This window comes from Octopus bimaculoides, chromosome 1 (assembly GCF_046866305.1).
Source record: "Octopus bimaculoides isolate indiv1 chromosome 1, ASM4686630v1, whole genome shotgun sequence".
Lineage (NCBI taxonomy): Eukaryota > Metazoa > Mollusca > Cephalopoda > Octopoda > Octopodidae > Octopus > Octopus bimaculoides.
In genome coordinates, this window is record NC_142928.1 from 145,734,607 (window position 1) to 145,760,064 (window position 25,458).

At 35.0% G+C, this 25,458-nt stretch overlaps 2 protein-coding genes across 4 annotated transcripts in view; one reads left to right on the plus strand and one right to left on the minus strand.

The window, feature by feature from the left end:
* On the minus strand, positions 1-21,918 carry LOC106868146 (60 kDa heat shock protein, mitochondrial). Of its 3 annotated transcripts, none has more exons than XM_014913280.3 (12): positions 21,873-21,918; positions 14,364-14,536; positions 11,801-12,136; positions 9,976-10,071; positions 8,828-8,921; positions 7,475-7,643; positions 4,895-4,994; positions 4,286-4,393; positions 4,036-4,173; positions 3,754-3,928; positions 3,454-3,632; positions 1-3,174 (listed from the first exon to the last, which is right to left on the minus strand). In XM_014913280.3, exons 2-12 carry the CDS (start codon positions 14,529-14,531, stop codon positions 3,007-3,009), a joined length of 1,731 nt encoding a protein of 576 aa, XP_014768766.1. In that variant the 5' UTR covers positions 14,532-14,536; positions 21,873-21,918; the 3' UTR covers positions 1-3,006. The 3 variants fall into 3 exon arrangements, with proteins under 3 accessions (XP_014768766.1, XP_089215386.1, XP_089215384.1); XM_089359260.1 differs by lacking the exon at positions 21,873-21,918 and adding an exon at positions 20,535-21,039; XM_089359258.1 differs by lacking the exon at positions 21,873-21,918 and adding an exon at positions 19,870-20,333.
* Positions 21,288-25,458, plus strand: part of LOC106868108 (10 kDa heat shock protein, mitochondrial) — a 10,306-nt gene continuing 6,135 nt past the window's right edge. The window contains exon 1 of the mRNA XM_014913234.3: positions 21,288-22,548. Within this exon, the coding sequence (XP_014768720.1) occupies positions 22,546-22,548 (3 nt within the window). The 5' untranslated portion in view covers positions 21,288-22,545. The remainder of the gene's footprint in view (positions 22,549-25,458) is intronic.

Here is a 25,458-nt window from a genome sequence, read left to right on the forward strand (position 1 = left end):
TCTGATAATATACAATTTATTTTTTATACAAAAGAATTAAATGATTGATGATATGCATTTTCAATACTTGACTTCATTCTTAGAGATGCCCCAAAATGAATTTCAAAACAATGAAAGTTAATTATTAAATTACAAAAAAAAAAAAAAATCTTAGCTCAGCCGAAACTGGTATGATTAGAACAGAATTTTTTGAAAAGCCTTCTAAATTGAACAAGTTATTTTTAAAAGAATAGAAGCAACTGGGAGATAGGAACAGATATAAAATCTATATGCTAGACATATATAACAACTAATACTTTATTCCATAAAACTTTGGAATAACAAGTTCAAAAGGCCATAATGTAACCAGTTTGTAATACTTGTCTTAATAACAAGGCAATATGGATAAACAGCAGATCAGTAAACAAAGACTAGTTCTTGCCAGCAGCAACAAGTTTTATGAAAGAGAATAATTTTCATTAGAAATAACCTGCCGATAAGAATCTCAATACACAATTTCAAAAATAATTGAAAATAGGAAGATTCACCATCTTAATATTGCCAATGTTATTTGGGGATAAGTGAAACTCTGTCAGATAAATCCTGGGTAAGAAGAAAGGCAGGAAGGCCATTAATGATATATAGACTCTTAAGGAGAGAGAGAGAACAAAAAAAGATCATTCATTGGTTCAGCAGAGATACAAATAATGCTCTCTTCAGACATAACCATATACATCACACTGATAAGAAACTTGGCAGGCGTATACTATTTATCATTAGTAAAATGACAACTGACAATAATGGAACCACTGGTAGATGAACCTTTTATTGTCAAAAGCAGTAAAACTAGCCTCATCAAGAGTGTCACTGCTCAAATCTTAAAACACCTTCATAGGTTGCAAATAAGATGCATAAACTTCAACAGCTTATCCCAACACACAACTGAGCAAGAGGAAAGTAATTTCATTGAAGTCTAAACAGTAAATGATGCAACAGTAGGATGAGCCTCTGACAACAAATTGGTTTACCTTATGTTCTCAAAACTGTACTCAGGTACTTCAACAGGAGTAAGAGAAAATCATAGTGATTTGTTTCAAATATATTTACAGCAACGGTCCAGGAGAGTTGTGGAAGCAGATAAAATATTATTTTTGGAGGGATGTAAATTACTTTGGACATGCAGCATTTGAAACATCACACTCAGGGAAAAAGCTTTTGTTACATTACATCAACAATGAGTTAATGTAATTATACCACAAAGTTTTATTTCTTTGATCAAAAGATCACCAGTAAACAATCTATCAGCCCCACTATCATAATTTGATAATCCCTTCTTAACATCCAATAAATACTGAATTAAAGGCAGTAAAATACATATCTTCAACATTGCTGTAAAATAACCAATCAGTTATTGCTTATTTTTTGTATTAAGTAAGCAATCAAGTTCTAAATTTCTCAGTCTGGTTGAACTACAATAAATACAGTTAAAACATTCATTTGATATTTATTGATCACAAATCAACTATAACAATATTTAGAAATCCAAAACGAAAAAAAAAAAAAGTATTGTTTACAAAATGAAAACTAAAGAGCACCTCCCTAAGAAGTCAAGTATGAATCTAATGTTGGAGAGATGTGTGCCATTACAGAAAAAAAAAAAAAAAAAAAAAAAGACTAACTTCTAAATCAAACATTTTGCTTTCCCCCATAGAGACCAGGAAAAGGAAGTTATTCCTCTAACAAATTGAAGAGTGAAGTAAATGTCACAAACATAATGGAAAAGAACAGCTAAGAACAAAAAAAAAAAAAAAACCCCATTTAAGCCCAAGATATTTCTGGTTACCCCCACAAAACCAGTTTAGTTTCTCAACACATATGCAACAAACAGCCCTGTAAAAATACCAGCATTAACTTTTGGAATTTAGAACAGTACATAAAACATACATGTATACAATCTATGCATATGGTCATTCATAATGGATATCTCTGAGGTGAGCAGTACAGAATATGAAAACCAGGACTGTTTCTAATGTAGGCACAAAGCCAGCAGTTTTTGTGAGGTGGTGGTTAGTCAATGCTATTGATCCCAGTACATGCCTTCAGGAACTTTATTTTATCAACTTACAAAAAAAAGGAAAGACAAAGTTGACCTGAGAATGTCAAAATATAGTGAGTTATTGATTAAGATGGTATCGACTAAGACCCTCACTTCTCAAAGCTGGATGTGTGCTCAAATTAAAAGAAACAAACAAAATAAACAACTCTGAACAAGAACTTTAATTTGTAGCACCATGAAAATAGTTCATTAACACCACCAAAACTATATACCATTTCAATGGCATCAGATAATTAACTACAAAAGTAGATAAAATTAACGTGCCCAGCAGAATTAAGCTTAAAATGAGCAACCTTTTACATTCAGGACTACAAGTATCTCTATCTTAGCTATGACAGCAGCATGGCCTCTATCCCAAATATAACAACCGGAGCCATATACACAAGTCATTGTCAACTGAAGTAATGGTCAGTTATGACCATATTTCATAAGATGGTCAAAGCTGAACAATATTCGCTCAAGCCAAACAGATTTCACTTTGAACACCAATCTGTTAAATGCATTCGACACTAGATGCTAAAGGGGCCAGTGTCTCTTGGGCAATGATGGGTTTCTTCAATGGAATTCCATGATTTAATTATGACATTGCATATATACAACTGGTTTATGCCCACCCATCCTAACAGTTATCCTATCTCAACAGAAGCAATAAACTGAGAGTTGTTAGAGAACTCAATAGATCATTAACTTGAAAGCGTTTCAGAGAATTGTGAATAAATAAATATACAAACAACTTAAGAGAAACAATCAGTTTAACAGTTGCTACCATTAGATTTATGTATAAGAAAGATATATTGTACTTACTATGAACAGTTGGGAACGATTGTATGGGGGAAAGAAAAAAAAAAAAATCACACCTGACAAATGTTTTATACATCATGAATCAATGAAATGTCTAAGTAACTGCATTATTAAAAGCCACCCATTCCACCCATACCGCCCATACCTCCCATACCACCCATTCCACCACCACCACCTGGCATAGGTGGGTCTTCTTTCGGGATTTCTGTAATGACTGCTTCAGCTGTTGTTAATAAGGATGCTACACCTGAGGCATCAACCAAAGCCGTTCGCACCACCTGAAATCATAAAGAAAAAAAAAAAAAAAAAAGATTAATTTTACCATTAAATACTCCTAAACCAAGGAAAAGATATAAAGATGTACTTAAGCTATTGACGATTCTACATTATTTCTAATGAAATTCAGTCTACGAACAATAAATCTTAAAAATAATAACCTTGAAGGATTTAAAAATTAACTGACATAATTTAGAAACAATTTAATAAAAGATTTGCATATAAAATGAAACAAATCATAAAGCAAAAATTGAAGGACAACCCTAAAAAAGGAAACATACCTTAGTGGGGTCGATAATTCCTTTTTCAATCAAATTAACATATTCTCCCTCCGCTGCATCATAACCCATATCTCCAGTCAACTGACATACTTTCTCAAGAACTTCATGCGAGTCAACACCTGCATTTTGAGCAATAGTTAGGCAAGGCACCCGAAGAGCTTTGCGTACGATGTCAACACCTACAAGTAAAAAAAAGAAATTCAGAGTTATGTCCCTTGCATGCATGTGTTTAAAAAAAAGAGTTATGTCCCTTTAGATTTTTTTTCCCCCGTCTTTTAAAATATTTATGCGAGAGCTTACCTATTTTATGATCGGAGTTCGTTGGGTTTAGACTATCAAGAGCATGTATACATCGGAGAAGAGCAGTTCCACCACCTGCAACAATTCCCTCCTCGACAGCAGCTTTAGTAGCATTTAATGCATCGTTGATCCGATCCTTTTTCTCATTCACTTCCACCTCACTGGTACCACCAACCTTTTAAACAAAGAAAAGTAATGTAAAATATACGTGAAGAATTCTCCCCACAAAAGCTGCGTAATTACAATAGCTGACGCCCCAAGCGAAAATAGAGTATTACATACCTTCAATACAGCTACACCATTTGATAACTTAGCTAAACGTTCATTGAGTTTTTCTTTTTCATAGTCTGATGTGCTAAGCTCAATCTCATCTCTAATGAGAGAAATTCTTTTATCAATGTCACTCTTTTCACCTTTACCCTGGAAATAGAATCAAAATTACAAATTTCATGTTTCATCACATCATATATATCAGGTCAATATGGAAAACATTTCAAATCCTTAATGTGTTAATCAAGATTACAATATTTACCTTCATCAATAAGGAATCATCTTTTGTAATGACAACCTCAGAAATAACACCAAAATCATGAAGCTGAATATCTTCCAATTTGCTCAAATTACCTTCATCTCCAAATACCTAAAAAACAAGATATAATACGTGTGCCACTTACAAAAGCATTCACAGCCATAATTACAATTAAGAACTACTTCACTTCATGAATCACATTCTTCTACCTGCCCTACCACTAAACATTAGAAAAACCTTCCAGAAAGACAATGCACATAGTTATCATAAACTACACTTCTAACAGAGACCAAAATAGGTGACAAGTTAATTATAACGAGTCACTTATAAAGTGCTATATTTACAGTTTCACCTGCTACTAACACCAATATTCTCTGAAAGTGTTTATATAATGCATATAGTAAAACAGATGAAAACCTGCAGGTCCTTAAGTGGAAAACTTTAAAAAAAACACGCAGCTTCGCCACAAAACTGATAATCTGCAAATGCCTCTAAAATTAAGCGATTATTCCCCCTCCTACATAGGATAAGATAACTGCTTGTCACTGCTACGCAAGTTGCCTCCCATGATATTTATCCCTCTCAAACACTTTATTTTCAATATAAACTTACCACACCGCCACTGGCAATGGCCATGTCTTGCAAAGTGTTCTTCCGGTTATCACCAAAACCAGGAGCTTTTACAGCACAGACTTGCAGCCCGACTTTCAGCCTTCAAAGAAATAAGTAAACCATTTCAATAATCACGAAATATTATTTAACATTGCAACAGCAAAAAACAAGATAATGGTCTATACGTTCTTTCTATTAACAAATCCTTGTTGGTGGTACTGTTTTTAATCAACATGTCCACCCTTCTAAAAGAGTAGATAAAACATGCACCTGGTCTTACTGAAATCTCGTATAACATATGCGATTTGTCATGAAAATAACCAGTTCTCAAGGACAAACATCTGAATACAACCAAGTTCTAAACAATTACACTGACATACCAATTTCTAACGTTAACCCTTTCATTACAATTTCCTACAGAATATAGAAAACTACATAAATTCTGGAAATATATTAACCACAGTTTCAAGATTTCACTAGTCATGCTAGAGTGATTTCTCATTCAACATCATCATTTGATGTCTGTTGTCCATGCTAACATGAGATGGAAGGCTTGACCAGAGCTGGTAAGCCGAGGGGCTGCACCATACCTAAGTCTGATTTGGCATGGTTTCTACAGCTGAATGCCCTTCCTAATGCCACCCACTCCGAGAGTGTAATGGGTGCTTTTATGTGCCAGCTGTACAACACCAGTATCTGCCATGACTGATTTCATTTGGCCTGATGGGTCTTCTACTCAAGCACGGCATATTGCTGAAGGTCATGGTTATTGCTTCACACATTTTAAATGAAATTCCATAGTGCATTAGAACTTTACAAAGGAGAACTCTGTATTTATTGGAGAAAATTGAGAACTTCTATATGCTGAGTAGGTTAAAAAAACAATTTTGTGAACAGTTATAGCACGAGTTGTGGCCATGCTGGAAAACCACCATTTGCTTAGCTATACTTTCACTAAACCACATTTGATACGTGGTATTTGATGAATGAGGGAGTTTGATGTTGCTGCCCTCACCTGCATTTCTTGCTGTGAGGTAAGCTCATCTGGAACTCAACAGGACATCCACCCCACGTAGGTTTCTCAGGTATTGCGGGAGGATAGTAGAGTTGTGGGCCCTTGAAGTTTCTGATCCTCTTTCTTAATGGAAATATTGGTACTTTTGGTACTATTCAGTGGCAACCCATACTGCTGATTGTGTAACTTACAATGACAAAGCTTAGTAATGAATGCTTCAAAAATCTTTTCAAGACAAAGAAAATTCAACTTAAATTCAGCTACTGTCTATACTAGGAAAAATTGAAGTCATAAGACCTAAAAGACTAAGCTGGTAGTTGAGATCCTAAACATGATAAAAAGAATCTTATGTTAGCACTTTATAACAAGTAGCATTCTATAGCAAAACAGGAGGCAGTCTATTTAAGTACATATCAAAAAATTTTAAACTGAAGGCAAAATGGACACGACTTGCCTGCAAATTTCCTATAGTGAAAAATCAAGTTTTTAACTCAGATTTCATTTTACTTCAATGCAGCTTCATACATACCGGTGCTCCTTAACCATCAAGAAAAACTAATCAGGTAACTAGATTATTCTCAATGAATGTAGCAGACAAAATGTTTTGGAAGATCTGTTATCTTCAACTCGTGCTCAAATCAATTCCTCTGAACTCAGGAACCCATACCATTTACTAAGATTCTTACAGAAGTAATATTTGAAACACATCATACAGCATATGCATTATTATGGTTTGATGGCAGAACGTAATGGCAGCACTAAGATCAGATTGCTACACATTACTGATTTCATAAATCAAAATCTCAGGTAGTAGTGTCCTGCCTTCCTGAGCTAGTTTTCCACCACATTTCTTAGAAATCATGATAGAGGCCTTGCTCGCAGGATCACACATGTCTAGAAACTAAGGCTGGGGGTAAGCAAGGAATGCTCCCTGTAGAAAATCCAGCTCCCAAAAAGCCTCATAATAGCAAGGGAAAATGGGCACCAGCCAGCCAGCCCAAAGGTTGAGGTGGGGTGCACCTGCCTACCTTAGTTGCCATGACATTGAAGTAGATTCAGCCACCCACGTCAACAGGGACAAAACCCGGATTTAAAACACTGCATGATGATGCTAAGTTGTTAAGTAATGACTATCAATTCTTCAAGTTGCTAAACATTCTCAAATGAAAATGTAAGGAAAATGATTTTGCTGAGATTGCGATAATTATACAGAGAGAGAGAAGGGGCTAAACTGTAGGTTAAAATTAATTTGGAGAAGAGAAACGACGTAAGAGAAATTCAAGAAGTCGCCTCCCCTATTTAGGCCAAATGCGATCCCCTATCAACACACCATAGATATTTAACAAATTTTGGTGAAGATAGCTCTTAACATGCTAACACCCTTTGGAATACAGTGCCATTCTGGTCAGCCTCCCCTTAGTGCACGAAGCTATACTAATTGTACCACGTCTACATTCCTTTTGAAAATGTTTCTGAGATACATTTGTGAAAACAATTTTGTATGAAAATATCAAACTTGTATCTTTAATAAAATAACTTCTATCTGACCAAACCTTTAATCTTACCTATTTAATACTAATGTGGTGAGAGCTTCGCCATCAACATCTTCTGCGATGATTAAGAGAGGCTTACGTTGGGAATTAGCTAACTCAAGTGCTGGAATGATGGCTTGTATATTTGAAATTTTCTTTTCACAGAAGAGTACTAAGGCATCTTGGAATTCACACTTGGCACCTGAAAATAAATAATGAACAGATAAAAATCAATCCAACAAATTAAAGGTAAAAAATATGAAGTCCATAGGTAATATAGTTGGCAGAGATATTTCCTAGGGTAAGGAAAAAGAATAATTAAGCTTAGACAGACAACTTTCCACATGTACCAAATCAAGACTGAGAAGTGAGCAAAAGGACTGTTTCTGTGAAGTCTAGCAGACTTTTACAATGAATGACAGAAACCATATAATTACTAGTGATTTTAATAGACATGTGGGACAATAAATGACAGCTGCTACTATATTCATAGAAACTAAGGATATGGTATCATAGCTCTTGGAATTCTGTGACACTAGACCTGACAATTGCAACAGTAATAGTAAACCACCCAACCATCAGATTGCTAACAAATCATGTTAATATGAAATGATACACAATAGGATGTTGAAGAGGGAACAGGTTAAAACCAAGTCTTTACCAATCCAGTTGTTGACCTCAGAATAAAAGCATTACAAGTTCAGAAACAAGACAAATCAGGAATTGGAAAGTAGAGGAGTTGAAATACAAGAAAGAGATAAAATAAGGTTTACTAATGTTCTAGATTGCTAAACAGAAAATCATTTGGGAAAAGTGTGGACAGAAGCATAGTAGCCAATATACCCTCACTGATGCCAAAAATTAACACAGGGAAATAGTTTTATGAGAAGCTGCTAAATGAGGTGATTGTGTGAAAGAGAGAAACAACCTTATACAAACACAACAGAGAACAGAGGGAACAGCTACTGAAGTTCACAGTGAAAAGGGAAATTACATAAACAGCTTACCACCCAAACTTAATAAATAAAATAAAATAAAAAACCCAGGAGATATCATTTGCATAGATATTTTCTTATGTACATTATTTATATTAGTTGAACTGGTGTCCTCATTTTGATTGTTGCTTTCAGTGTTTCGATTTTGTACGCTCCAGCCTTCTTCAAGTGCCTGGTGTCAAAGAAAGTTGGAGTGTACATCAACCAAGATAAAGCCACCAGTTCAACTAATATAGTGTACATAATATAAAATTCCTCAATTCAGAATTCTTTCTCTAAAGCAGGAAAAGATGGGACATCTCCATTTCCAATATCCATAAAATTACAATTTTACAACAGGTATTTAATCCACAAGAGACCGTCCTGATAAAATAAATAATAAATTGCTAACCTTTGGAAGTGTTGATGAAATATGGAGAAATATAGCCACGATCAAATTTCATTCCTTCAATAGTTTCCAACTCATCTTTCAAAGTTTTCCCATCCTAAAATAAGTGAAATAAAATATTATATATAAAATGCAAAAAAGCAAAGCAAGCAAGAAAGAAATTTACAAAAGCCAAGTCCTGACATCAACATGACAAAACTGAGTACTGTACTCTATTGCCAATATACAGACTGCCATTAGTATTTTAACAAATACAACCCAAAATATGGCTGCGAAGCAAATATTTTAATATTTACATCTGCACCAAATTTCCAACAAGTAACCTGCGACTATCATCCATTGTAGTGGTTCTCAACTATTGTCCATAAGATTTTTGGCAGTTCATGCAGCAAAATAGTAAATTGGAGATCCACAATAGCATTTTGAGGAACCCTGAAAAAATTTTGCTTTTGATATTTGTATTGGTATGTATTGAAAGAAACAGATTGCTTTCTCTAACATCTTACATAATTCAACCTACACAAGTTTATGTGTGCAAAACAAAATAGGAATTTTGAAAGAAGTCTCTATAAAGCTAGATTTTATACACTGATTACTATTTTATTCTAGTGGACCTCCATAATCATTCAAAGTGGTCCAGAGATAAAAAATGGTTGGAAACCTGATTATTTAATATCTTATTCTTGGCAGTGTCCACATTCCCAAAGGACTATGTTTGGTAGCCAAGAATGCTATTTATCATTATATTGGGAAACAATGCTATTTTATACATTCAAGAATAAAATACTAGATGACAATTGCAGATTATATCAACTGAAATTTTATGACACTGAAAATACAACCTAAATATGGAGTTTACAGTTCATAAAAAGAGAAACCTTTAATCTGACAGTGGATAAAATAAATAACCTATTTTAGTGCTAATGCCACTAGTGGTTGATGTTAGGAAGAAGATTCAGCTGCAGAATTCATGGCTAAAATTGGGTCATATTAGCAAGACAGTCTTAACCTGTCTAGGACAGTAACTCAAACCGTGATCTGTCCAGCCAATATGAGCACAAGACATTGGACATAGGTGAACATTAGAGGATGAATTGCTGGCAGATCTTACATAAAGAGAGAAATAAGGAAAAGCATACCAAAAAACTCACCTTAACTGTAATGACTCCATCCCGGCCAACTTTTTTCATAGCACTGGAGATAATGTCCCCAATGGAACGGTCACCATTAGCAGAAATGGTAGCTACCTTTATAAAGTAACAAAAATTCAATTTCAGAAATAGCAACATGGATTGAATGCAATTCATTTGCTTAACAACAAAGAAAAATACTGAATACTTGTCTCCAAAAACAAGTACAACTGTTATCAACAGCCATTTACTGAATAGGAGTTTTACTTTAGCACTAGTACGAAAATTCAGAGACAAATGGTCCAGAACTGTAGGAAGTAAGTGCATTTTATAATATAGGAAAGAACATAGCACACTAAAGCTATATCTTCCTAGTCGTGGTAAGTTACCAACAATATACAAATTCAATTTAAAAAGATGTCATGAAGACAGGACAAGAGAGAAATTCAGAAGGAAGATCTCACTGAAAGAATAAGCAGGATATTAACTATCGCATTTTTTAGTGTATGCAATAATTTGCTGTCTTATCACTTCTTGCCCTTGATACACAAAAATAGCAAGATTGCCAACACATATTGGCTTAATATTGAAATATACATAGGATTTCAAAGAAAAGAAACCATGTAACAAACCAGAGAGAATAAGCATTAACCGTTTTAACAAAGCCCAACTTATATAACCTCTAGCATCTAAATTACTTTATCAAATGTAATCCTTATTTATTCACATTGCTTTGAATTAATCAAGCATTATCTTGTAGCTTTGAGAATTTGATGACACAATGTTTAATCTTTTAGAATGACATTGTAGGGTAAGTGTAAGAAACCAGATCTGGTCAGATTGAGCATAAAACAGGTAGACTATCTTGGCTGGATATGGCTGGTTTAAATACTGAAGGGTTAAAGCAATCATCTTGTCAAAAAGTATCATGGCATGAATAAGGACGAAACTTCAAATGGTTAACATTTATATAATATAATATCATGATTGTTTAACGTCCGCCTTTCATGCTTGCATATAATAAGACATGCATCTTATCTCCGAAATCTTGACCAGACAAACAACATTGCTTACTGCATTTTCATATGTTAATCAAATATGTAAACCAGGAGTCACCAAAGGGGGTCAGAGGGACTTCCTATGGGTCAGTGAGGAATTACAAGGGGTCGATGGGGTCAGCATACAAAAGACCACCTCACCCAGAGGAGCTGCTTGAAATACTTAGTCAGCGCCATGAGACGTGAGAAAGCATAAATTTTCACTGCAACAAGAAGTCTACCGTTGCTGACATTCGAGATCGAAGATTGAGAGGAGTGATTGAGGGACTACAGACTGTCAAGTGTTGGCTTATGGAAATGACCAAGTCTGCTAAGGGAAATAAGATATTAAATACATAACACAAGCGTTTTTGCCAGCATCAGTACCTGGTACGCCTTTCAGATATGGTATGGTGGGGCAGGGTATTAAGATATTTTAAATGAGGAGGGTGTTGTAAAAGCTTGGTGGCCCCTGATGTAAACAAACGCAGCAGACAAATACATGCATCACATTCTTTCACACTTCATCTAACACATCCACTCACAAAGTCTTGGCCCTCCAGGTGCTAAATAACAGGAGACACTCGCCTAATGTGCCATGCATTGAGACTGAAAATGAAACCACATGGTTAGGAAGCAAACTTCTCAACCACATAGCCATTCCTGCAATTATCTAACAGTAAAGGAATTTCACTTAAAAACCAAGGGTCTATTAGACTTTATCCATGGCTTCGGACAAAATATAAGCTTGACATTAGGAAACAATATAAACTATAAGTAACAAAAGATACAATATAAATTTTCCATACCTGGGCAATCTCTTCAGGTGTTGTGACTTGCCTGGACTGATTCTTTAGTTGCTCTACGACAACATCAACAGCATTCATAACACCATGTCTAATCTCTATGGGGTTAGCTCCACGACTGATCTTGTCAAACCCTTCTTTGGCAATAGATCGAGCAAGCACTGTAGCTGTTGTAGTGCCATCACCAGCCTCCTCATTTGTATTGTTGGCAACATCTTGCACCAACTTAGCTCCAATGTTCATAAATTTGTCCTTCAACTCAACAGCTTTGGCAACAGTCACACCGTCTTTAGTTATCTTAGGGCTTCCCCAGCTCTGTTCAATGATCACATTTCGTCCCTTACAAAAAGAAAAAGAAAAAAAAGGTAAAATAAAATATCACAACAACCATTCCAACCTAAACTTATTTGAGGGAACCCAACATGTTAAATATTATTTGCTGCACAATTCTTAACTCATAAAAGAGGTGTGTTTTAAATCAGACAAATCTAGGGCAATAAATGTAGCCAAAGCAGTGAAACCCTAGTATCCATTCAGCTACACCTGTCTTGCCTTTATATCTTTCTAGAAAGCAGGTCATTTCTATACTCTGTACAATCATTCCTTGAAGTGAAATAATATAAAATATAAAAATTCTGAAAGTGGACTCCTGTCAAAATGAATTTATGGCTACTTTATTTTTCATAATTTTCTTTTGAATTTTGTGTGGCATTTTCAGTTCATAAAAAAACAAAATGAGAAACAACACCAGTTATCAGATTTAAAAATACTTTATTTCACAAATGTCATCTTAGATTCAATTGAACCTCGAGATCTTTTTAGTTCCTGCCATTTGACAGCAGCCATGCTGGGGTACTACTGCCTTGAAGAGTTTTAATTGAACAGATCAAATCCAAGGGCTTGCTTGTTTTTTAAAGCCTAGCATTTACTCTATTGGTCCCTTTCACCAAACCACTAAGTTATGGGGATGCAAACACACCACCAATTGTCAAGAAGTAGTAGAAACAAACAAACACACACACTGGCTCAAGGATATAGTAGACACTTGCCCAAGGTGGTACACAGTGGGACTGAATCCTGAACTAGGTGGTTGGGAAATGAGCTTCTTACCAAACAGCCATGACTGTACCTAACCACACAGCCACAAAGAATGACAATACTTAAAATAACATTTTTCACTAAAAAACGCTCAAGAGAGGGCTCAAAGGGAAAGAGACTAACAATGAGAAAAATACAAATGTTCCAAGGAACCTGCAGGATAACCACAAGTCAATTGATATACATTTGCTTTTAGATTAGCTCAGGAAAGAACATTTAAGAGCTTTCTCATGAGCTTAACCCTTTGACATTCAGATTATTCTGTTAGATGTAATATAAAAAAAAAACCACATTGTGGGATAGTGTGAGGGGTTGGATCTGGCCAGTCGGAACATGAAACAGGTAGACTACTTGGGCCAGATATGCTAAAGAGTTGAAGTAATGCTTTATAATTGCAACTTGTGAAAAATTTCATTTTACAGATTTACAGTAAGTCAAAGTAGTGGCTCCCTGTATAATAACCTCAAGAGCATCTGTATCTCAATGCTTGCATTTGCTGTTAAACATCAGCATACGGTTTACCCACACACGTCTGCAGCTTCCAACTACCGAATTCTGTTCACAAGATAAATCAGTCCACCTGATGTTATGAGAAAGCGGAAGTGTGAATCCAGGACAAACATGATTGTGAAGCAAGCTTATGCAAATAACCACACTAGCAGCCAACAAAGCTTGAATCTACAAACAATCTTTAACCTTTTAGTATTCAGATTAAACTGTCAAACCTAATGTTTTATTTATTCACATCATTTTGAACCAATCCTGCATTATCTCATAGCTTCACAATTTCAATGATGTTTACTGTTACTGTTTACTTGTTTCAGTCATTTGACTGCGGCCATGCTGGAGCACCACCTTTTTAGACGAGCAAATTGACCCCCAGGACTTATTCTTTGTAAGCCTAGTACTTATTCTATCGGTCTCTTTTGCCGAACCGCTAGATTACGGGGACTTAAACACACCAGCATCGATTGTCAAGCGATGTTGGGGGAACAAACACAGACACACACATATATATACATATATATATACATACATACATATATACGACGGGCTTCTTTCAGTTTCCGTCTACCAAATCCAGTCACAAGGTTTTGGTCAGCCCGAGGCTATAGTAGAAGACACTTGCCCAAGGTGCCATGCAGTGGGACTGAACCCGGAACCACGTGGTCGGTAACCGAACGACTTACCACACAGCCACTCCTGCGCCTATGTGATTATATATTTTTGGAAAAACGTTGTAGGGTAGGTGTGAGAGGCTAGTTATAATCAGTTTGAACATCCAATAAGTAGTATATTTGGACCAGATTTGGCAGGGTTACATGCTAAATGGATAATTTAGAAACAGGAAAAATAGAAACTCCCAGATTCAACTAATCTAGTAGTAAAAATAGCAGCAACTTGCACTGCTCAACTTATAAAGGGAGGGAAAAAAACCAAAAAACTATTCAGTGGATGAAAAGCATACCTTTGGTCCCATTGTAACAGCAACAGCATCAGCCAATTTATCAACACCTTGCAGCATCAATACCCGGGCATCAGGACCAAATTTCAAGTCCTTAGCATAACATCGAGCAAGGGCAGGAGTTCTGAGAGTCTGAGCAGCAGATCTCAGTAAACTGCTAACACGGTACATATTTACTGAAATTATAATTAAAAACATGTAAGCAACAAGGTAAAAAGAAAAACAAAAACAAAAAAAAGGAAAATGAGTAAGTCTGTCGAAACTATACATTTTAAAACACACCATGTGAAATGTCACAAAATTTATGCCTTCACAGTTACAAAGAAACGATGAAGGAAAGTGATAGTGTATTTCTGTAGCAACAAACTATTATTCCAGAGAGAAAAACTCAAGGAGTATTCATTAGAATGTTGCAATAAAGGAAAAATCAGAATGTAACTAGTTGAACATTTATTCTTATCACCCAGCTGTGTAATTTAACAAATACAAGTGTTTAGATTCACACATACATATATTTATCTATGTATAAGTAAATATAAGAATCACAATTTTTACTTGATTTCACGGTCCCTAAAATTTTAACAGTATAAAAGCTCAGTGAGTTAATTTGGTATGAAGAGAACAACATGTCTTTACACACACAGTCAGGTCACTCACAAGTGCTACTGGCAACATAGTCTGGTACAACCTACTTATTGCATGATCAGGTTGTCAACAAAGAAGGACCTGCCTGGCAAGGAGAGTTGCAAGAAATTCATCAACTCGAAAGCTATATATATTAAAAAAGAAATAGATGTACCTAGTGCAGGGGACCATCAATAACACAATTACTTGAAACTTCCAGTTTGGAGTCTGCCATGGCGAAAGAACACTAAGAGTGGAGCAGCCTTTGGCTTTCATTAAAGAAAGCCTTTAAACCCTTTAGCATTTAAACCAACCACATCTAGCCCAAATATTCAACAAGTTTTATGCTGAAAATGACCAGATCTTGCCTCTCACACATACCCAACATCGTTTTACAAAACATAAACTGTCACATCATTGAAATCTGAAAGCTACAAGACAGTACATGAATAATTCAAACTAACATGAATACATAAGGATTATAGTTAACAGAATAATATGAATGCTTAAGGGTTAAGAAGGCACCACTGTGTTCACAGCTACACGAGCAGTATAACTGGGTAGGAAGATGATCTGGGCTCAGCAGCCTTGGAAGGCAGCCAGACCAGAAGATCAACTCTTGAGCATGTGAGTGTCTGCAAAGAGGAGTCAATACTGACAGTAAACCAGAACTTTGCACCTCCATCAACACCACCAGACTCTATCCACCCCAAAGACAGTTTGAAGGTGTGCAACAAATGGGTTTTCAGTCATGAAAAGGAGAATATCTACCTACATATAAATCCACACACACATTTTCCGAAATCATAAAAGCATGCAGGCAACAAAACAAAAGAAAAATATGTCACAAAATTTATGCCTTCACTGTTACAAAGAAACAATGAAGGAAAGTGATAGTGTATTTCTGTAGCAACAAACAATTATTCCAGAGAGAAAAACTCAAGAAATATACATAAAAAACTGTTGCAATAAGTGGGTGGAGGGTGAAAAATTACTAGCTGAATACATTAAAACCTGCTTAGATTCACATATATAAACACAATATACAAAACCCATTTTTCACTTCACATTCACTAGAATTTTCAAATTAAACAAATATACATAACAAAATTTGCCTTTTTCTGCTGTAGTCCATGCTCAGTTAAAGGGGTTAAGTCTTGTGAAGTGCACTATAACTTCACAAGTGCTGGTACCACAAAAAGAAAAAAAAAAGCCATCATTCTATAAAGTGAGTGGATTATGAAATAAAGTAGTAGCTATGGCAAAGGAGACATGATGCAGTCCTTGGTCCTGCCAGATCCCATCAAACCATGCCAGTTGAGAACATGGAGGTTAAAATATGATACTTACAAATACTACTGTTACATGAAAGTCAATGACTATCAGTGGCACAAGAACATAGAACTTTTGAATTGGGATCCAACAGGCTATGTAAGACCACTGAAGTGAAGCAACCCATATCACTTGTCAAAGAATGTCTCTAAAAGGAGACACTACTTTGTACAGTCAAACTGATATAGCTGTTAGTTAAACTGGGCTTGGTAGCTCAGGAAGACAAAAATGAACTTCAGAAATGCAACCACATGTGGATTGTTGGTGATTTTTCCTTAATTCTTTGAACTTTCCTCTTTCCAACAAAGAACTATGCTTGAAATGTTAACAACTCTCCTTTCACCAAGTGCACATCTTCACATTTGCTTTTCTTTTTTCTTTTAATGACTCATTCTTCGAATTGACTAAGAGAAGACAAACTAGTACAAGCCCTCATTGCCTGTTAGTGCCTGCCAAGAGATAGACAGCTAAGGGAGCCAATCCCTTAGGGTAAATTGAGTCAGAAGAGAAATGCCCATGCCAATCTCACTCCGACTCCACCTTCAGGCTCTATTCATTCCAAAGAAAGCTGAAAGATTCAATGAATGGATTGTGCCAGAGGACTCTAACCCCGAGCCATAACAATAGGAATATTCATTTACTTTTTAAAATAAGTGTACTTATAAAAGCTAAGTAAAAGAAGTTAGTACCAGGAAGTGCATTCAGCTGTAAGCTACCTAAAACAGTCCCGCTTAACCAGTGCCAGCATGAAGAAGCATGTGTCAATGATTATTATTCATATCACAAACTAATTAAGAATTGACATGAGAAACGTGAGGAGAGCCAGCAAGAATTAATGTGAAAAGTGTTGGATCGGTGCAATGGAAGATGAAAATGCTGACTTTGTGACTTAGTCAGGGGAGATAGAGGATAAGTGACAATATAAGCAAAGGAGGGAGCAGGAGATCACTTAACTCGGGGGTTTTCAAACTTTTTGACTTGCGGAACCCCTTTATATTTCAGGCTTTACCTTAGGGACCCCCTTATAAACGCTTATGAAATTTATACATAAATATTTGCTTAAAATAACATATTTTTACATTTATTTATTTAACAGTATTTAACAAGGTTTATTGTCAATTAAAAAATTTCGATTAAAAAACATATAAAATCAAATTGCCCATAAAAAGCATTTGCTGTCCACAGACCCCCTGTGGTCCGCGAAACCAGTTTGAAAACCCCTGACTTAACTGCAACCCAAGTCTACTAATCACAAAGTAGAGTTCTTTGCATCATACAAGACCCAGTCACTTTACTGAAATGCAGGATAATTAGTATGCATTAGCATATCTAAATGAATACAATTAACACAAGAAAACCAACAAAAAAATTTTGAAGTGGAGGCACATTATTCACATCACAAACTTATGAGGAAAAGGTTGAATGCCACAGCTTGTTCTATCTATTCAGACTATAAATTAACCGTGGGAAATGGTGGAGATCAAAATGAACCTTTCTGATACATCTAGCTCAATAATAAAGAAATTAAGTTCTACTTTCTACACACAGCAAATAAAATAAGATTAATATAGAAACCATGTGATTTGTGTCTGAGCTTTGTTCCGTTCACAAAATGAGTACAGTAAGGGAAGTCCTTATAAAAAGAAGAAGCAAATACAATATAGTGTTTTTGGTGGGAGTAGGGGACATCAACAAGTAAATGACATAGGCAGGTCACAGACATTGTTACAAGTAACTATATACTATGCAACAAAAAGCACATCACTCATTTTATTCTAAGAAATTAGTGTTACAACAGAGTGGAAACAAAATCTTTAATATAGCAACAATGTATTTTATACAATCTGTTGTATACAATGTCTCCCATGCGTATAACTATTCAATTATAGAAATAGAATAGCAGATAAATGGGAGTGAAAGCATCAACAGAAGATGCTAAACCTCAAATAAAAGAGATTCATTATCTGTTACCAGATTAATCACCTTCAATCATCTTTCCAGACCACAACTAATACTGCCAGTCCTCAAACCAAAATCTAATTCAATATGTTAGACATGGTTTAAAACCTTACTGCCATTCAGCTGCAATAATACATGTATTTATAAGCTTAAGATTGCAGAACTGAAGTGAGGATATCTTTCAAGTTAGAACAGTACAGATCAGTGGTTCTCAACTAGGATCCATATAAGATTTTGCTGTTAAAATTTATGGGCAATAAATTGGTTATAGTTCTACAATATACAAATTAAACATATTTTATACAACTCCTTTAGGAACCAAAGGGGTCCATAGGCAGAAAATGGTTGAGAAACACTGATGTAGATAAATATCTAACAATGCATAACTTTTATGAAGTCATGAGAGTTGATCAATGCACCTCAGTAATTTAGTACAGCTTATTTTATAAAACGGAACAAGATTAGTTGGTTTCTATCAATCATAATGGAGCTGCCAACAAGAACTGTTTTTAAAAGAAAAAGCCCTTCTTACTGACAACGTTATTTAAATACAGGGCTCAAATATAATAGCAAGATAGTTCTAGATCCAGATAGAACACAGAATCCACTTCTGTACAAATTGAAACCAATGAAAAGATATGTAGAAAGAAGTCTGTCCCAAAAGTTTATGGTTTTTCAGCTGTAACAAGGAATCCTATTCCAAGGGAACATGATCCTTTATTCAGAATATTGCCTAATTCAATGAAAGTTTATAACTGTTAAATATATTCTTAGCTATGCAACAAAAATGAATTATTACTCGACAACTTCTCGTTAGTTTGCTTCAGATTCCCATCACAGGAAAATACTAGATCCATTCTTAATTAGCAATAAAATTAAGGAAATATTTTTAAAATAACTAGATCCAACATTTTTAAGATAAGTTGGAGCTTTTCGAAGTTTTACTTCTAAATGGAACCTTTGGGCCACCTCCGACGTCGGACGAACCCCTTCGTTTTTTATGACCTTGCTGCTTCCAAGGTCAATTCCCTATACCCCAAAACATTTTTATCCTACATAAAAACCCAATGTCATAAACGCAAAAGATATACAACGAAGGGCCCAGCAAAAACAACTTTAAGCTTTACGTGTCCCTGCCTACAGAAGACCAAGAGGGAAAAATTGAAGGTTTTGAAGATCATAAGCGGAATCTATGACAAAGTTATTTGAAAATACAAGGGAACACGATAAGAAACATGACAAGCAACAAGTGCGAATGAACCTAAGGAAACACTACGAGAGTAGTGAATATTTAGAAGAGAGCCCTTCTATAAGGTGATGCAACCTGAAAAGATTTATCCACACGTGACCACTACCAAATGAAAAACCAGTGCAACAGGCCTAAGGGAGGCCCATCACCAGAGATCAAAGAGAATTCAGATACACATGGCTCTAATAAAGAATCAAGTTTCTTTGCTTTCTAAACATGACTGTCAGTAAATAAAGCAATTAATATAGACGGACGATTCATGCTATTTACTTGTTCACGTATTTCTTTCCGTTCATAAAAGAATGCGTAGGGTAAGAAACAGCGGCAAAAGTAAAGAATACGTACACCTGATGTTCCTTCGCCGAAACAGCTTCCAACTGAGCACAAAGCCCCTGCAGCTTAAAAGAAAGGGGCGAAACAATCATTCGCCTTTATATTTTCGAGAACATTAGGGTACTACTAAAGCAGCACGGTCCCGAACACGCAGTCGCGCGTGGTCGATCCTAACCCGCGTGTGCAAATGAATACGTGTTTAGGGTTAGGGTTAGGATCGACTGCGCGTTCGGGACCGTGCTGCTTTAGTAGTACCGAACATTAGTACCATGTCAAAAAATGGGACATCGACCTCTCAGGGGTTACCATCTACTACAATACAAAACGCACGATGATCAACAAAAATTGTCACAACAAAACGAGTAAGTTTTTTTTAACATAGCAACACAATATATTCCAAACGTTCTGTTGTATTTAATGTTTCCCATGCGTATAACTATTCTATTATAAAAATAAAATAGCAAATAAATGGGAGTAAACGATGTAGCAATAATGTCAAATTGAGAAAAAATTTTAAACGATTCAAAAGAAAAAAGAGGAGGCAAAAATTTGCGAACCACACCGTTAAAGCTGACTAGAATGTTCGTTCTAGTTATTAACACCACTGATTTATATAACATGTATGGTGTACTAATTTCAAGGGCATTGTGAAAGGAGTCAAATTCTGTAGAAAATACCTTAAATATAGTGACCTCCTTAAAATAAAACCTCTCACGTGAAACGGAAAATGATCAAATGGGTATGATGAACTTGGGTCGGGGGCAAATGAAAAAAGGAATATATGACCTTTTTTAAGGTCAAAGGTTCGTTTTATAGAGTGAAAAAGGAAAACAGAAGTTCAATGTCCTTTAAATGTTTTAATATTAAGCCCCACAGACTTGCACAGAAATGAAAATCACGAGAACCCAATTAAAATCTGTAAATGGAAGAGGTGATTAAGGGAATTGTGACCGAGTCAACGACCTAGAGACGTTTCCGTTTTTTTTTTTTTTAATTGATGTGCATACACACACTACATTATATATATATATATATATATATATATATATATATATATAGAATGTACACAATAAACTGAACAGAGGGCTTGCGGAACGTGATATTTGATGGCCCTCTGAAACCAATAAGAATAACACTATTTATAACTTCCGTCCTATGTGGACGGCTATAGGAAAATTGTGCAGGGAGGGATTCCTGGGTGGCGATTTGTAAGGACAGGGCGTAACTTTATATCAGACATGATAACTGAATTACGTTGGAATTTATTAAAAAAGAAACGAAGAACTTATTTTAAATAAAATTTATTCACAATAATTACTAGCAACAGTTAGCCACCAATAGATTTCACTTTGTAGTGCACGAACACGTGGATGTAAATAACCACGTGGGTTTGGGTTTATATAAGGAACATCACATTGTTCATTGAAGCTAAAACGTTAGTAATTCTAAAAATATTTAAATGTCTTTGGACATTGCTGTTATAAATCAGCAGCAGACAATTATCTTCCTTTGAAAAAAAAAAAAATTTAATGAATGAAATTGGCGAAATATGTTATATTGATTAAGGCAAGAAAAAAAATCGGGATATATCAATTGCATTAATTTATTACTATTATTATGTTTTTTTTTAATTATCAATTTTTATTTTCTGTAATATTTAAAACAAGAAAATCAGAAACTTTTCCATCTCAATTTCTATTATGAGATTGTATGTATCTATGTTGAAAGCAATGGGGTTAAAGAGACCTCCCCACTTTTCGTTAGCTTCAACACCGGCTTGCCGGCATGGGCTGGAACAGGTGCACGATTAATTTACGCCAGACAAGCTTCTTTGAATAATGTTAAGACATCCAATTTACGTTTATGATTATTTTTTTTAGTAATAAGACAAATTAAAAAATTATTTACAACCAGCTCAAATGACCGGTATTATAAAATAAATCATAGACTGAACAAAGACATTTAGGGGGAGGTCACGTTTAAAGGATAAAGCAGCTCGGGATATTTTAACTTACCAAATTATTCAGCAGACTGCTGTCGGAGGTGTTTCTCACAGCGAATAACTGATTTTAGAGGCTACACCACTACGCTCCTCCGCCGTTAATCAGCTGAAGTAGTGAATATCCGGTGACACGCAGAAAGTCTGCGGCCCGGGACTCGGCATATTAAAATGAACTAGCTTCGTTACAAGAATTATTTTCAATTCATTTGAGTACTTCAACATGAATTTCTGCAAGAAATATCAATTAAATGAAACTTTTGTAAGCAAATTAAGCATATCGCGAAATTATTTAAATTTAAGACTAAATCTTGTGTTTGGAAATTACATTATACAGGGTTAGGTTTTATGTTGAACTTTCTAGAAATCCTGCTCGATTTTTTAGATTTCAATATATTAAACCATTTTTACGAAGTTTTACGTTTATTAAACAAAATCGTAAATCAAAATAATAGCAGTAAGTCATTTTAAAGTTAATTACACTAAGCATTTCTAGAAGCTTCTAAGAAGGAATACGGATAATTTGGAGTTACCGACAGGTCACTGCGACTGCGCATTGATACTTAAGCCGCGCGTGCGAAAGCCGGTCATTGATCCTTCGAGTTATTTACTAGAGAATCTCGTCCGAGCATTCTTGTCGTCCGAAGTTTTGTCTGCTTTAAACCAAACCTTGAATTTAGAAAACAACAATGGTATGTGTTTCATCAATGCATATAAACATCTGATATGTCTGTTCATGTGTTTATGTTTCAGCGATTGCTAAATGAATGAGTTATGTAAAAGAATGTTTCCTGCCCACCTTGTTATAATTTCCACGTGTTCTCTGTAGATTGATTCTCTTTAAATTATGGTAACCGGTGTTGAAAGTAATTGTTCTTTTACTATTATTACCCCAGTTAGATCCGCTTTTTCAATGGGAAGTTTCGAAGTTAAAAATAATAAACAAATTTGTAACCCAACATGAAATAATTTACGCTAATGTAAATTATTACTCTGTTTCATTTCATTTTTATCTATACTCCTATATTTATGTAACTCAAATCTGTTGCTTTTCTATCCGTCTCATTAAAAAGAAAATGTTTGATTGGATTTGGTAATTAAAAATTAATTCTTGAAATATATGCCTGTGTGTAAACTGATTTTTTTTTTTTTTTTTTTTTTTGTAAGAAATGTGCTTTTAATTAGTTATTTGATATAAAGACAACTATCTCTGAAGTGTTTCATAATATTCTGTAATCATTTTACACGTTCGTTTTCTAAATTTTAAATTACATATTAATAATACTCCCTTAATCTTTTGGGGCACACCTTTATCGCTATGCATTGTCTTCATGAATGACATTGAATTTTTGACCTTGTCAAAACTAAGTTAGGGTCTGAAGATCTTTCTTCGAAAGGACGCCCTAAATTAACGTGAAGGGTCTACTGAAGCTACTCGTACATGTATAACACTCTACAGCAGTTGAGGTATTAAACACGGCTACGTTTAGGAATATCCATTCCGTTTGCTATCTTATATAAATTTACTTTTTTTTTCTTCTTAGATTACGTGTTTCTGTATCGCCCATGTGAAACGAACTCCAAAACTATCCATTTACACTCATCATGCCCTTGAAAAATTATTTTAATAATAATGAGACTTTGTTTCTTTATGCTAATTTTATTGGCTTTGTTTTAAAAAGATTCCTCGTTTGTGCGATCGAATTCTGTTCCACTGTAATATTAAATTGAGGCGGCGAGCTGGCAGAAACGTTAGCACGCTGGTCGAAATGCTTAGCGGCATTTCGCCTGTCGTTACGTTCTCAGTTCAAATTCCACCGAAGCTGACTTGGGAAGACTTCTGCTCACCCCACCCCCGTTTTCGGATACGGAGGTTCCGGAAAATTGCCAAAAGTCGGTATTGTTAAATCCCCCCTTCTCCTTTGTCTTTCATCTTTCGGAATCGATAAATTAAGTACCAGTTGCTTACTGGAGTCATCTTCTCGACTGGGCCCCCTCCCCCAAAATTTTGGGCCTTGTGCCTAGAGTAGAAAAGAATATTAAATTATAAATTGAAGTTGTCCGCAAGCACATCTGAATTACTCAGTTTTTCCAGCTTTTAGGGGATAATCAACAGAAAACCTAATAGAGCAAATGAAATTGAGTAACCTTCAACGACTCGTGTTTTTCATATTAAAAAACGAATTTTGGTGTCGAGTTCTGTAAAGCTAACTTTAAATCACAGTCCTTCTTTAAAAAGTAGTGTCCGATAATGAAATTTTAGTGAAGTTGATTTTATTAAAAGTATTATAACTAACGTTTTCTTTTCTCTTTGATACTGCGTTAACTTTTTTCCCCCTTCATTTGCTACGATGTGTGTTATGTTACTGTGATTTTTTTTTTCTTTTAATATCTAATAGTGGATCTGCGAACTATTTTATCTACAGACGTTTTCTTTGGGTTAGGGGAAACTATTGTAAGTCTCTTTATAATGAAGCATTACTTGTGATAAGGGTTTGTTTGATCCCCTAAATGATTTTATCACTCGTTAATTCAGGCTCATACAATCTTATCTCATAAGGGTAGTTTAAAGGTCAACTTAAAAATTCTCCGCTCCCGAAAACTAGGTTATGTCTTACATTTACTTAATTTCAGACATTGGACCGCGGCTTTTCTAGGGCACCGCCTTTCAAGGGCTTACTCGATCATACCTGAATCGCACCTCTCCTAAAAAAAAAAAAAAGAAATAATAAAAAGCATTTTTTTTTTTTTTTCCTCCAGATTCCTACGTTTTAGATATCGGAGATAACGAATATGCAAAAACTTTTTTTTTCAAATTTCACACACACAACCCAATTTGAAATTTAAAACTTTTTCCAAAATTTTTTTTTTTTCCTGTTTTCAATGACGGTGATTACGAATATGCAAGAAAACACGTTTCCGAAATTTTACATTCAATAAGCATATAGATATGTGTATAAAGAAGTAGATAGATAGATATGAATGTCTTCCTGTAGCTAAAAACAACAGTAACACCGTCCTCTATTGGGCCGCCGCATTTAGTTGGCAAGTACATTTTATGAATAAACGGATAGGGATGAATAGATGGAAAAGTTCAAAATTTAAAAGTGAAGGGAGGGGTGAAATATGAGTCTCTTATTAAACTTTATAACATTAATCATTAAACATATTGTTTGTTTCTCATAAAATAGTGCAAATTTAATTATGATTGTTTAAGGCAAACACAAGTAAAAGGCAAATTCTTTCCACTTTAATGTTTTTGTCTATATTTAATTTCGATTTGCATATGTTCGTCAATTCGCTACAATTTCTTTAAAGTAAACAAAATCAAAATTTTTAATTGGGGAGAGGGAGTGAATATAAGAAATTTTTTTGTAGCATATTTGTAATCTCCGATACCTTAAACGTAGAAATCAGAAAAAAGCATTTTTCAAGGAGAGGTGCGATTTTGCATTATCCCCATCAACCTCACTTCTGTCTAGTTCATATTTCGATCTCTTAATTTGAACATCAACGCCAATTTTTATATAAACTCATGGTCGTAACCTTTCCACCTATTTAAAATGAGACTAGCAATTCACTGTATAGACCAGATGTGAAGA